The 13,159-nt window shown below is 45.1% G+C and overlaps 1 protein-coding gene across 2 annotated transcripts in view; it reads right to left on the reverse strand.

Annotated features, from left to right (window-relative positions):
• LOC119163915 (luciferin 4-monooxygenase) overlaps positions 1-13,159 on the reverse strand; it is a 194,826-nt gene that overhangs the window by 44,532 nt on the left and 137,135 nt on the right. For both annotated transcript variants that reach the window (XM_075872461.1, XM_037415986.2), the window contains exons 4-6: positions 10,905-11,106; positions 8,571-8,674; positions 5,119-5,321 (exon numbers count right to left, since the gene is read on the reverse strand). In XM_075872461.1, the coding sequence (XP_075728576.1) occupies positions 5,119-5,321; positions 8,571-8,674; positions 10,905-11,106 (509 nt within the window). The remainder of the gene's footprint in view (positions 1-5,118; positions 5,322-8,570; positions 8,675-10,904; positions 11,107-13,159) is intronic.

Below are 13,159 nucleotides of genomic sequence, written 5' to 3' on the forward strand. Positions count from 1 at the left end.
AGAACATCAGTTATTCGCGTGATCGTCTTACACTGATAAGGCTGCGCCGACAGCTCACGGTTTCGTATGCGCTGTTATCGCACCGTTGTTCGCGTGACAGCGAAAGACAGCTGCGGCCGCTGCGCTTCATTAGGCCAGTATTTCGCTGAGCTACGCCTGGTCTGGTGCCAAAGGTGCTGGCTGCTGAAACATATATTCCAGAATATTGCTGTCACAATCACTGCTTCCCCCTTGTGGTGATACCAGGCGCCGGTCACTTCGACTAGTTTCGGTATTGGAAATAAACTGTCCGCCATTGTTTTGGTGCGAGTGAAAATTCAACAACTTTTGCATGTGTGAACCTATCTTTCCACCCTGAGCACGAATAAAGCAAAGTTATGCAATAATGGGTAGAAGTAAGATGTTTCCTCTGCTATTATCTTTTTTTAACACACTATAACTTTATCCAGACGCTGTACTCGTTGCCTCTACGGGTGGCGCTTTTGCTCTTATCTCTTCGACTGCCATGCAGTTCGTCTGCTCCTGCTGTTTGTTTTCACTGAGTACGTGTGAAAATTTTTGGAATGCCTTGAAGGTAAAACATCCGGTGTTCGTGAGTTAGAACACGCTGAAAATGTTGACGGACCTATAAGGAGGACACAAAGCATGCTGCGCTGCTTCGTGGTGTCACAACTCTGGAACAAACAGCTTATCGAAAATTTTCCGCTTCCCAGCGTACGAAAGAAAGGTTAGCACGCGTTTTGTTCGGTACAAAGAAACAAGTGCTATCCTTATCAAAGCAGCTACAGGACGCCCCAAAAGTTTTCTGTTTCTTTGCAGTGGTTTTTCGTTTGGCACTGCGCATTTTGCAGTAATGTTGTATGCTTGTGAAGCTACTTTTGGATAGTAGGGAGTTTTAGAATAGCGCACCGCGAGCCCTTGTGGTGCGGTCACTGCCACTGCGCATGCGTCGTAACGCGAGTCAGCGTTCGCTGACCGCACGCGAAAAATGTGAAATGGCGTGTGGTATGGTGGCCCGCATGTGGCCTGCAAGCGCTGGTTTCGAGGCTACGGTGCCGCAGCGATCGTGCGTTGCGGTTCGCAGCAGGGCAAATGCTATTCTAAATCTCGTATGACGCCCGCAACGCCCGCAGCACTTGCAAACGGTATTCTGAAACTTTCTAGTCTCTTGTGAACCGGTTGATGACGCGCAAACGGCTATTTCACTTCGGTAATGATTTCGCTAGCGGTGGCTGTTCGCTTGTTTTATTCGCGAAGAAATCTTGCAAAGTATGTTCGCTGAATGCGCCTCTTCGACAAACTAGTTCGGCTTAAGAGAATTCCGACGACCAGTTCCTCGCATGGGTATTATTACCTCTTTTGAATGCTAAAAAAAAAGGGTGCCACAAAATTTGTTTACGTGACGGTGGCTGCTTGCTTTACGTGTTAAAAGAAGTTCGTGTTACCTTTGCTATAAGACTACGCTTCGCTTTTCAAACTGTGACATGCTATTTTTGCCCTTTTGCACTCTCTATTTGTGGTGCTTTTATATCGATATCTATGGTGATACTTGTGGTGTTTTTTAGGTGGGCCGTATGGTGGAATTGCGCCTGAAGATTGTTCTCCAGTTTACTTATAACACTGCAAGACTGCTCCACGTTAGAGCGAGAGTACGGCTAAACCCAGCACCCTCAATAGGGCTGTACTGGTCATAATGACAATAGTGATAGTGCAACAATACAAACAGTACCAATATTTAACCAGGTGGGCACAAGGGTGGCATAATACACGGGCCCTTCGAGGAGAGCCCGCAGATGGTTAAGAGAAAGCTTGGTGTCTTTTATTATCGAACTGTGTCTTCTCGCTGATCCTTTCACTGTAGAAATCGCAAGCACAAACCAAGAATACGCGTAAAAGAAAGAACAGTGTTCCTTGGTATTCTCATTTGAATCAACATCACAGTAACGAACTCCCGATTTACTCAAGTAGAAGAGAATTTAGGTATAGATATGCAGTATGCCAATGTAATAGGTAATCAGTTGTCGCCAATGTAATAGGTAATCAGTTGTTGCACATAGTGTCGCTGAAGCATGCGCTTTTTACAAATTGAGTTGCGTTTGTAAAGACAACGTGAATACGATGACGTCCTTCTATAGTGGGCAGTATTAGGGCCGCGTACCCTAAGCACGTCGCGTACGCGCCGAGCGGAAAGGATATATATAAATCACCACGGAATGCGTGGTGATTTATGACTCAATGTGATGTCTGAATGTGATGACTCAATGTGATGTCACAATGACGCCACAATGGAGTCATATATGGTTCATATATGGTGCACACAAACTATGAGCACATCAACCAGTCTTCTTCGTTGTCACAATGGCACATACACGCATTGGCATGGCTCAATGTCGTTCCACGCCCGTGGCAATATGATGACGCCATCACATGAGAGTGCCGCTTGCTGAAAGGAGGTCGATCGTGGCTGAAAGATAACGCGAGGTGCGGAAAGCTTGCAACGCGGCGAACCCTTCAGGTGGTGCAAAACCACTTTAGATGCAGAAATTATTTGCGAGCGTGGAGGGAAGTTCGTGCACCCTATAGAGAAGAAAAAAAAACACAGCATATTCACGGAGCGAATGATGATGAGTGGGGCGAAACGTGCGTCCGTTCTTCTGATACGTGTTCTGTGAGATAGAAGCGGACGGACAGACAGAAAGACAGACAGAAGGACGCTTCGCACCGCTCATCATGATTCACTACGTGGATATGCTGTGATTGTTTTTTTTTTAAATTCTCCTTCATAGTGGCCAACTGGCTTGAGCGGTCGATGTTGAGAACTGCAAATTTTCTGGACGCTGCATATCTTCAACGTGCGACGTAATGAAAAAAGTTGAGTGTTATTTTTAGTGATAGTTTAAAAGATCAAACGGGTTGATGCTTGTTCCTAACATCGCGGAGTCACTGGCTCTTTTGACTAAAAAGCTTAAACGAAAATCGATGTAAGCTTTCTATCGTCCCAGAGCGTGTATTGTGGTCGGTTGCCGTGGGCTTGGTAGCTATCTGATCAACAGGGGGGCCCGCAACAATTAAACCGGCATGTGAACATGTTTTTTATCGCTTCTCGGCCTTTTGGCTAGGACCACGAAGGGACGGTTGTAAGCTCTCCCATAGTAGAGTACCTATGGCAGAGCTTACAACCTCTAAATCGTTCCCCACTTTTTCTCAATTAAACCGGCATGTGAACATGTTTTTTATCGCTTCTCGGCCTTGTGGCTAGGACCGCGAAGCGACGGTTGTAAGCTCTCCCATAGTAGAGTACCTAGTACTCTAAATCGTTCCCCACTTTTTCTAAACACACGTACTATGTCGAAATGAATTTTTTCAAAACGCAAACGGCTAGGACCATGAAGAGACGGTTGTAAGCTCTCCCATAGTAGAGTACCTAGTACTCTAAATCGTTTCCCACTTTTTCTAAACACACGTACTATGTCGAAATAAATTTTTTCAAAACACAAACGATAGGCCCTCACCAAGTACACGAATGAGGCCCACGGGACGGCTGTAAGCTCTCCCATAGTAGAGTACCTAGTACTCTAAATCGTTTCCCACTTTTTCTAAACACACGTTCTATGTCGAAATGAATTTTTTCAAAACACAAACGATAGTCCCTCACCAAGTACACGAATGAGGCCCACGGGATGGCTATATGCTCTCCCATAGTGAAGTACCAAGCACTCCTAATCGTGAACCACCCTTTCTAAACACACATTAGGGATTTATCCCTACATCTGGGGATTCTTAAAGAAAAGCTAAGTTTAGCAATCGCAGCATATCCACGGAGTGCATGAGGGTGAGTGGGTCAAAGCAACCGTCAATGCGTCCGCAGATCCGTCTGTCCGACTGTGCAACCGTCCGTCCGTGAATTCGTTCGCGCGTCCATCTGTGTGTCCATCCGTGCGTCAGTTCATCCATGCGTCCGTCCGTATATCTAGTCAACACTCCAAGTACCGCCATCTCGCATCTTCTCATCATATGTTCATCTTATAGAAGTACCGCCATCCAGCGGACATTCCAAGGACTAAACAAAAGGTGGCACGGCCAGACTAGAGGAACGGCATGCTCGCACTCTCTCACGGCCTGCGCTTCGTGTGTAGTTCCCACCTTTCACTGCCGCTAGTTCATGGCACTGCGGCGCAACCATCGCTAAACCTGTGTTTAGAAGAAATGTTTAACGATTTCGAGTACTTCGTACTCAACTATGGGAGATCACTGAGCCGTCCAGCTAAAACGATACCGGGGAACGCAGAAACTTCTGCCTGTAAGCGAGATACGGAGACTCACGCTTGTGAATGCCAATTGCTAAAACCAAGGAGCTTACGCCTAGCGAATTAAACGTGGCAACCTTTTCTGGTCAGATAGTGCTCAAAGTGCGTACTTCTGCTACTATTTACTTAGTAAGCATCAAATTCAAGGCAAGTTTTATTGTAGATAAGTCACCGATACTCGTCTCTGTAGGTTATTTCATCAGAAACAAGTATCTTATTATTTATAATTAACGTGGGCGGGTTTCCTCCTCAATTCAAAAGAGGGTGCGCGTGCTGCTCCTCTAGTACGGCCGTGCAAGTGGCTACCTACTACTACTACTACGACGACTAGTACTACGTACATCGCAGACGTACGACCCACGACTTAATAAGGAGTTTCGCCCCTAAAGCAGAAAAGAGATGACTTGCACCTTGTAGTTGTCTTAGGATAATGCTTAACGGACCATGGTAATCTGGCGTTAAATGTAGTAAATGGATTGAGCAGCAGCAGTTGTAACCATTCCAATAACCTACAACACGACCTATGACATAAATAATCGCCCATGATAGCAGACGCCAGCTGCTGAGTGAGGACCTTACTTCACACCAACAATTAAGCCATCCGCCTGCAGCGTAAGAAGCCGTGAAGAGCCAGTAAGTCATTGCCTGCTTTTCATCGTGGTCTCCGTCACATAGGCCTGTGTGCCGGGGACGGAGGGTAGGAGGCTTTCTTATCGGGTGGAAAATAAAGTTGTTACCATCATCACAACGGCTGACGCTGCGTCAGAAGCATTGAAGAAATTCTACTTACGCGATCGTACACAGTCCTCACCTGCATAACTCGACAGACGTATTGTACGCGAACACGCTGACCTCGACTCCTTTGGGCAGGCCCGTGGTGCCTGATGTGTAGATGTACAGCGTGATGTGGTTTCTCGTGTCTTCAATTTGTGGTTCCTGGAACTCGCCATCTTCTTCTCCTTCGAAGTCTCTTATGCACACGAAGCCCTGAGCGTGGTCTATGGAGAACAGAGTCTACAAGGAACGTGGCATCGTTTAGCCCGTTCATAATGTTTGGCAACGTAAACAACAGTCTATTTTGCAGCTTAAGTTTGTCTTGAATTAATTTGTAGGCCATACGGTGTCTTGGAATATCACATTACTAGAATATCTGACTTTCTTGCAGATATGAAGAAAGTACTAGAAAGATATCATCGAAATTTATAGAATGAGAATTTAAACACACGGATGCCGTAATTTCAGTGACATGGCAAAACGGTCAATTCAATAATATTGTACAAAGCAAAAGGGCAAGACGTAGAGCGAGTTAGTGCTGCTTGTTTAAAAGTAAACCACCGCGCGAAATACGAGGGTACAGAGAAGAACTGGAGACTTCAGCACTCGTGTGGTCTCTAGTTCTTTTCATTGTCTTCGTTTTTCGTGCTGCGCGGTTCACTTTTAAATCGTATGCAGAAGCCGTAAAGCCAGTGAAAGAAGTAGTAATTGTATAGTTTAGTTTACAGTGTCTTAGAAAGACACATGTTTTGTCACACGGCTAAACAACGATGCAGAATTTTAGTTGAGCTGCCCCATCAATGAAATATGGAGATCGAATGGCGTGATGGAAAAGCCTGCGTATGCCACGTCACTGGTTATGTCATACTTGTCGTTAACACTTGCGACGTCAAGGACATAAAGAGTGCTACATCGTGGTGACGTCACACGGCGCCGTCATCTAATCCCTTCACATGATTACGTTATCACATGGCGCTGCAGCTTGGTAAAAAGGTGGTGCGATTCCGGAGGAAGTGTAATACCACGTGATGAACAGATTTGGGGGGTGGGGAGAAAAAAGATCGCAGGTTTACTTGTGAATTCGCCGAAGAGGACTCCACGGTGAAAGCCAACTCCTGTTTTTCTCAGCCTATTGTCATCTTGCTTGAGCTGCCGTGGTTCATTTGTCATTATTCGTCTCTGCCTTCAACACTGTGTATGCGAAATCGTTAAACACTTTGTCTAAATTAAGGGGCTCTCCAACACTTCCGGCGCGTGCTCGGCAAACACTTTTGATCGGTAGTCAAGGCCAAAAACACGAGATCCAAATTAATATAGCACAGGACGTGGCCTGGAATTCATTATAAATTCTCAAATTCAGCCAAATACTGCTTTCTCTTCTCTCCACAAATGACGCTACAAGTTTAAAAATAAATTCTTAAAGTCGCGCCATGCGTAAATCAGCCGGGTGCGCGCGTTCGCACTCAAAGGCCGTGCATTCGAAGAAAAGGAAAGAGAAAAAAATATCAAGGCCACGAGGCGTGCGCGACGTGTTTTCTTTCCCTGTGCCATTACCTTCTACTTAACTTCCATTGTTTTCGTCAGGACGAGAAAATGGAGGATGCAATGGCATCGTCCGACAAATATTTGTAACTCCCCTCGTACTGGACGGATTCTAAACATTTCTGCGGCATCGAAATTGTGAGAATTAACTCCTTTAATGAATGCACTCTATAGCTACTTGCGAAAGAGCTGAAAAACCCTTTGGAGATGTGCCAGTGGCACATTTGCTGTTAAATAATGAACAATGCTTCAGCGAGAAGTGAATGGGCACCGAACCTGTTTTGTTGCTAAAGCCAGCATTTGATTGTATAACTTTCATGAGGCCTTCATAAGAAAACCCCAGGCTTGCGCGGAGTGCGCAGCACAGTCACAGCGAAAGCTGGAAGAGCAGCATTTCAGAGCCTTTTCTAATCACTCTGGGTGACTGCTACAAGTACACTTGCCGGGTACCCACTATACCGGCCAGATATAACAAAGGAATGAAAATAACCTTATTTTGTTCTCTGGAACGCGAATCAAATTTTTTGTGTAGTTGGCTGGCATTCGCAATGCTATCTTTTGTCATTATTTGGAGAAGCGTGTTATCCGCTACACAATTACGCCTGATGTGGGTATGTGCCACAGTAGTTAATAAGGGATTAAGAAGGAGCTTTCGTAATAGGTTGGAGCATCGGATGACCCACTCATCACGCAATTCCCAATGTGTGACGCCCGGTTGTTCTTTTGATGTTTTAAAAACGCTATATTACTCATAATTCCTTTCCCAACATCCTTTCCCGACATCAAGCCTGCCTAAGGCCAGTTTGGAAACGAACTCCAAGCACCGGTGTAGCTCATTTGTAGAACACAAGACTGGCACGCGGGGAACCCAGGTTCAAAATCCCATTGTGTCCTTGGGGTTTTTTATTTACTTTTCTTCTTATTTCGTGTGATGGTGGTTACGCACACCAGCGGCGGCGGGAAACTACGGCGCCTCACGTAAACCGTGTTGTAAACTCACAACAGTTTTGGCTGTGATAAGTAATAACTTAAATATCTGAGTTTTATGGCCCGTAACCAGGATATGATTATGAGCGGTCAGGGATGCCGCAGCGGTGAGGCTCCAAAAATTTCGACCATCTGGTGTTCGTGCACTGAGTTCACACAGTAGACGGGTTTCTGGCGCTTCGCCTCCCCTGAAATGTGACCGCCACTACCGGGATCAACCCCGCGAACTTTGGGTCAGCAACCGACAAGTGTAACTACTGATGCACCACAAACGGGCAGGTGCTCGTAAGCTCATGCTATCTCATAGAAGCATTTTAGACACCGATTCTCCTTCGTCTCTTCACCATTCGGACAATAAATATACACTAAAGAGAAACAATTACGGTGTTTAGATTGGTTAACTGCACTCTGAGGACTCTGATGTCACAAGTCTCACTATGGTAAGTTCTTTATTAGCAAAGGAAATCAAGTTTCAAGTTTAATTTTTAAATTCAAATCTCCGTGCTAGACGTAACGAATTTTGGAATGTATTTTTCGTATTTTCGCGACACGATGAAATTTTTTGAAATATTCATTTCTACGTCAATACGGCACCCACAGATGACAATCTGCTTCAAGTTCATCAGTTAGAAGTGACGTAAAACCAGGCGACGCCTTCAAAATTTATGATATCATGGTGTTTAGTGAGGGAATCTGAAAGTGGCGCATCCGCCTGCGATTCCTTTTTGTGCGCCTTCTCGCTTGCCAAGCATTGTCTCGAGGTAAAACTGGCGTTTTCTGGATTCTGAAGTAGTACTCTACTAATAGGCGAAAAATCGTTTTCTCTTTAGTGGCCCTTTGGAGCACCGCATTCTTTAGATCCCAATATTCTCCATGACCTCTTCAAGCTTGACTAGAGTACGTAACTCACTTGCGTGCTTGTTGAAAACCCAACCGCAAGAAGGAATTTCACTGCGTTACCTTTAACTTGTACTTTCTGTGTACGTTCAGAATCTTCCCAGCATTCTGCTGCTCCGTTAAGATGTACCCCACTTGACTGTCTTCCACGAGATGCAGCACTTCTCCTGCGTAGAAAGACAAATTAACAGTATAGGGCTGGCAGCAATATTTCGCAGTCCTTTGTGAACCCGGCGCGCTCGTTAGGAAACACCACTTATACGATATCTTTGCACAGTTGGCTAGGGAGAGTAGGGCGCAGGGAGGAGGGAGAGCGAACGGCGAGAAAAGGAGCAGCGAAGCACTGCACCTACCATCGCCTACACACTTTGCACACACGCGGGAGTCCCGCCGAGCTGCCTAGGATGCCTCGATGCGAGCGGGAGCGCGCGCATCGAGGCACCCTAGATCTACCGAGATGCGAGCGCCCTCACACGCCAGAACACGCTCCACCTCTCCACTTCCTCTCCGTAACTCCGCTCGCACCACATGCTCCGGTTGCTAGGGGCGAGTATGAGCGCGCGCGCCATAGAGTTTCCCACAATACTTACTAGAGGGAACTCTGGCGCTAGTGTCTAAGGGAGTTGCAACACACGGCGCTTCAGCGAGCATAGGAATGATGGCTAGTACACACATTTGTCTAATTTTCGTACTTCTGGCCTGCTTCTCGCTCCGTGTGTGTTCGTGTGGCTTGGAGCTGTTTTTTTTTTACGAAAACATAAATTAGCAAATGTTCACCGTTTGCGCTTCACAACCTTATTATTTTAAGCTTACTATTTCGAATCAAGTTTTTCAGTTCGAAAGGGTTCGTTCTTTCTTTCAAAACAAAACCGTAACCAGTAACAAACGAAGCCGCAAGTACGATTTGCCGCCCACAAGTACGAAGACTAGGCAAATGTGTGTACTACTCGTCATTTCCATGGTCGCTGAACGATCGCAGCGCCAGAGTGCCCTCTAGTTAATTTTGGGAAACTCTATGGCGCTTGCCTACAACTGTTGCTGTGGGAGAGGGAGTGAGAACGGAGAGATAACATCTGCCGGCGCGCGGACACCCACAGACACCTGAAATTCCCCGATTAAGAAACGCACCCGCATTTGAAGGGGGGTCTGTGGAAAGTAGCGCAACTGGACAAATGTTGCTATAACACGTACCGTCGCTTTCAATATGCCCCGCAACATGGGAGCGAGTGACCAGATAAGTTCAAAGGCAGACTGTGCATGTATTTATTCAATTGGTTCTCATTTTAACAATTAAATGAATGGAACGTGAGACCGGGAATCAGCTACAGCGCGGACTTTGTCAGTGTCTGGTTGAACAGCAGTGTTTTCTTAACGAGCATCAGCCCTAAGTGAGAGGAAGTGTATAGCTACGAAAATAAGGACTATTGAGAGTAATGCGCAGTCTCTGGTCACGTGAAACCTCGCACTCCCGAGTTGCAAGTCACATAGAGCGCGACTGTACCTGCGCGTCGCACTGTGCGGATGCATTGCGTGGTGATGAAATCGGCGCTCCTGCATATCTTACTTCACCTATGTGCCGCACTTAGTGCTGTATCCACTTCAGCTGCATTGTTTTCTTTCGCACTCGGCATTATACAAGCGTTGCGGCTAAGCGAAACGCCAGCACGGCTGCGCATGGGATGCGCAGAAGCAGCGCTGGCAACACTGGTTGCATTTCGGCTCTGCCGTTATTGTATTACGCGTTTTGGGGGAACAGGTGAGTTCAACTGAAGAATAATATACACTTTATTAGAGTTTCAAGATTTTTTTCGCTTCCTTCCCAATTACCGACAATCACTGAAGCGCCACCATCGAATCACGATGGCGAACGGCCGTTTTCGGAAGCCATGTTCTTCCGAAAGCTAAACATGTTGTTTCAGCGCGAACGATGACAGAAGCAAAATAGACACAGACACTCATTCAGCCATTTAGCCAACACTGTACAAAACTCGCAGTCTCTATTCACATTTTATTCATTAAGCCACAACTAGTCTTTGAATTATTATTATTTGTTGCTGGGAAATACAGTGGACCCATTTTTTTCCCCGAAGACACATGTATGGCTACTCACTGTGGCAAAAACAGTATTCATATTTCTATCAGCAAGACGCCGATACTTTCATATACAACTACTTAAGACACCGCGTATTTCCATATACCATGAGGCACTGTCATGGGGGTGCATGATTTTTGATAGGTAATAGCCCACGAATGCTGTAACACTTCTTGTAAGCTCTGAGAGTAATAATTAAATAAATAAATAAATAAATAAATAAATAAATAAATGCTAACTCGTTAGTAAAGGCAGGAGAAAACATAACGAAGTCACGATTACGTTGATAAGTAAATCACACTTACGTTCGGGTAGCGATGGTTTTACCAGGACAACAGCAGCACCGAGACAGCACAGGGAGTAAGCAGCCACGAATGATTCGGCAGAATTAGACACGTTAACGCACACCCTGCTCCCGCAAGAAACGCCATGCCGCCGGAATCCGTTGGCGTACCGTTCCATAAGAGAGAGAACATCAGCGAATCTCAGCCGTTCACCACTTCGAACCTGCGAGTTGATGCGGAAGGTGTGCATCACAATAAACAATCGTAACTATCAACCTTTTCATCACTTAAAAACAGCAGTGATTCTTTCTGCCTTTCTTATATTCTTTCTTTCCCTATAGTTTATTCTGCGTATTTATTTGAACGTACTGATAACCCGCCTTTGTGAGTCCTTGCGAGGAGGGAGTGTATTAGGTAAAAATTGTTACGTAAAAAGAACATTTAATTTAAATAATATGTCAACAACCATAACAAACGAAATCCAAAATTTGTGAAAAAGCGGCATGACAAGAAACGCAAAAATATCAAGACGTCATCCTATTAGTTTAAAAAAACATAGACGTCAAGCAAATGTCGAAATGTACTTACACTCGCGCATTCAGCAATATGCGCTGTTAGTCTATTTCATTTTCCGGTAACATTGGGGAAAAGCGAAAGCTGAAAGACGTTTGCGCAGGTGGCATAAGGTCTAATGGCTGCATTATAATATATTCTCTTGGTAGTTTTATCAAGTTTTTGTATGTTAGAGTCGAGAGGATTGGGACACTTTTAACGAGTATATTTTTTTTCTGTTTTGTTGAATTTGAACGCAGAAAAGTGTTTGATTGAAAAAAACACAGGTCTGAACAAGTTGCGCAACTTCTGAAACGCACTGGTTCCTACGACCATTGATGCGGCTGTCAAAAAAAGAAATAGTTTGTGACGGCTAAAAAATCTCACATTCCACCTGTCTAGGTGGGTGAATTGGGGCTTGACTTGGGAGGAGCGGGATGCAGGTAACACATGGTTAAGAAGTATTGGCGGGCTAGTTGGTAAGACGTCACAGCATATGGCTGCGAACACCAGGTTACGCTTAGCTTATTCTAGCTACGAAAAAAAGTTTTTAGGTATTAACACGTGACAATGACCATTTGCGTGTCTATATTTTTTTTGCTCTTGTGTGTATAAGTGAATTGTTTGCTACTACATGATAGGGTGGTCTTGGATTTGATTGTAGCAAAAGGCACACCCTCATGAGCGTATAACATATGTGTCACCCACCTATGCGATTTTTTTCAGTAACTCTGTTGAAGTTCACGGCTTGTATCGTCCCTTTGTTTGCGTGTTCTTTGTGTTACCTAGTGTGCACTGCCATATATGCTGTACGTAACACAATGGTCCATTTGTCTTCAGCGACTATCATAAGCGAATAGTTAAATATCAAATAATAAGCGGAGATTGCAGAAACTCTGCTGTAGCGATATTTTTGAACAGTGCCGATTTGGCACAATATATGTAATCGGTGAAATTCCCGTATCTTTCATATATGAGAAAGGTACAACGGAGAGCCCTGTTTTTTCTTCCTCGGCAACTGCGCTCCGACGCTGACATGTTATTACTGCTCTTCACTTTAGTCATGTATTGAACGCTAATCTTCCTCGCAAAAAGACTGACAAGAAAAAAATTGGGTTTTGCCAGTGAAGTATATTCACCAGACCAATTGATTTAAAAAATGCCAAGCCGGCGGTCCTTATCGAAGCCAGGCATTTCGTTGTCAGGCTTGTCAAAAGGCCCCCGCAAATGTGTCTTTTTCATTTGAAGAACAGCAATCCTTCAGCAAACGCCATTTCTTTTTTGGATGGGTTGTGGCGGCAGTTTTGGCTGTGCCGGGATCCTTCTTTAAGACTGTCGTGTTAATTTCTGCGACTAGGCCTAACGGCGGGATTCCTTCCACAACAATATGGACGCTAGCACTACGCCAACTGCTGACGTGACCACTACCGGATGCGTTCAACCTGCATTCAGCCCCAACGACACCCATGTTAACACGGAATCTCTAGACCTCGACGAGCTCACTTGTTCAATCGTATGCTGCTTCAGCGCGCATGTAAGAACACTTGTCTAACATTTTTTTTCTCTTCGCGCTGTGTAACGCGGTGTGGCAGTGTGACAAAGAGTTACGGTGCAGTGTATCAATCCTCCCAATTGTGTTTCCCAGAGTAAACAACGCTCGATGGCAAAAGTAAAGTATTAACGCCAAAACTTTCTTTTTTTTGAGAAAGTACAGCACTGATGCG

This window comes from Rhipicephalus microplus, chromosome 8, assembly GCF_043290135.1.
Source record: "Rhipicephalus microplus isolate Deutch F79 chromosome 8, USDA_Rmic, whole genome shotgun sequence".
In the NCBI taxonomy this organism is placed as follows: domain Eukaryota; kingdom Metazoa; phylum Arthropoda; class Arachnida; order Ixodida; family Ixodidae; genus Rhipicephalus; species Rhipicephalus microplus.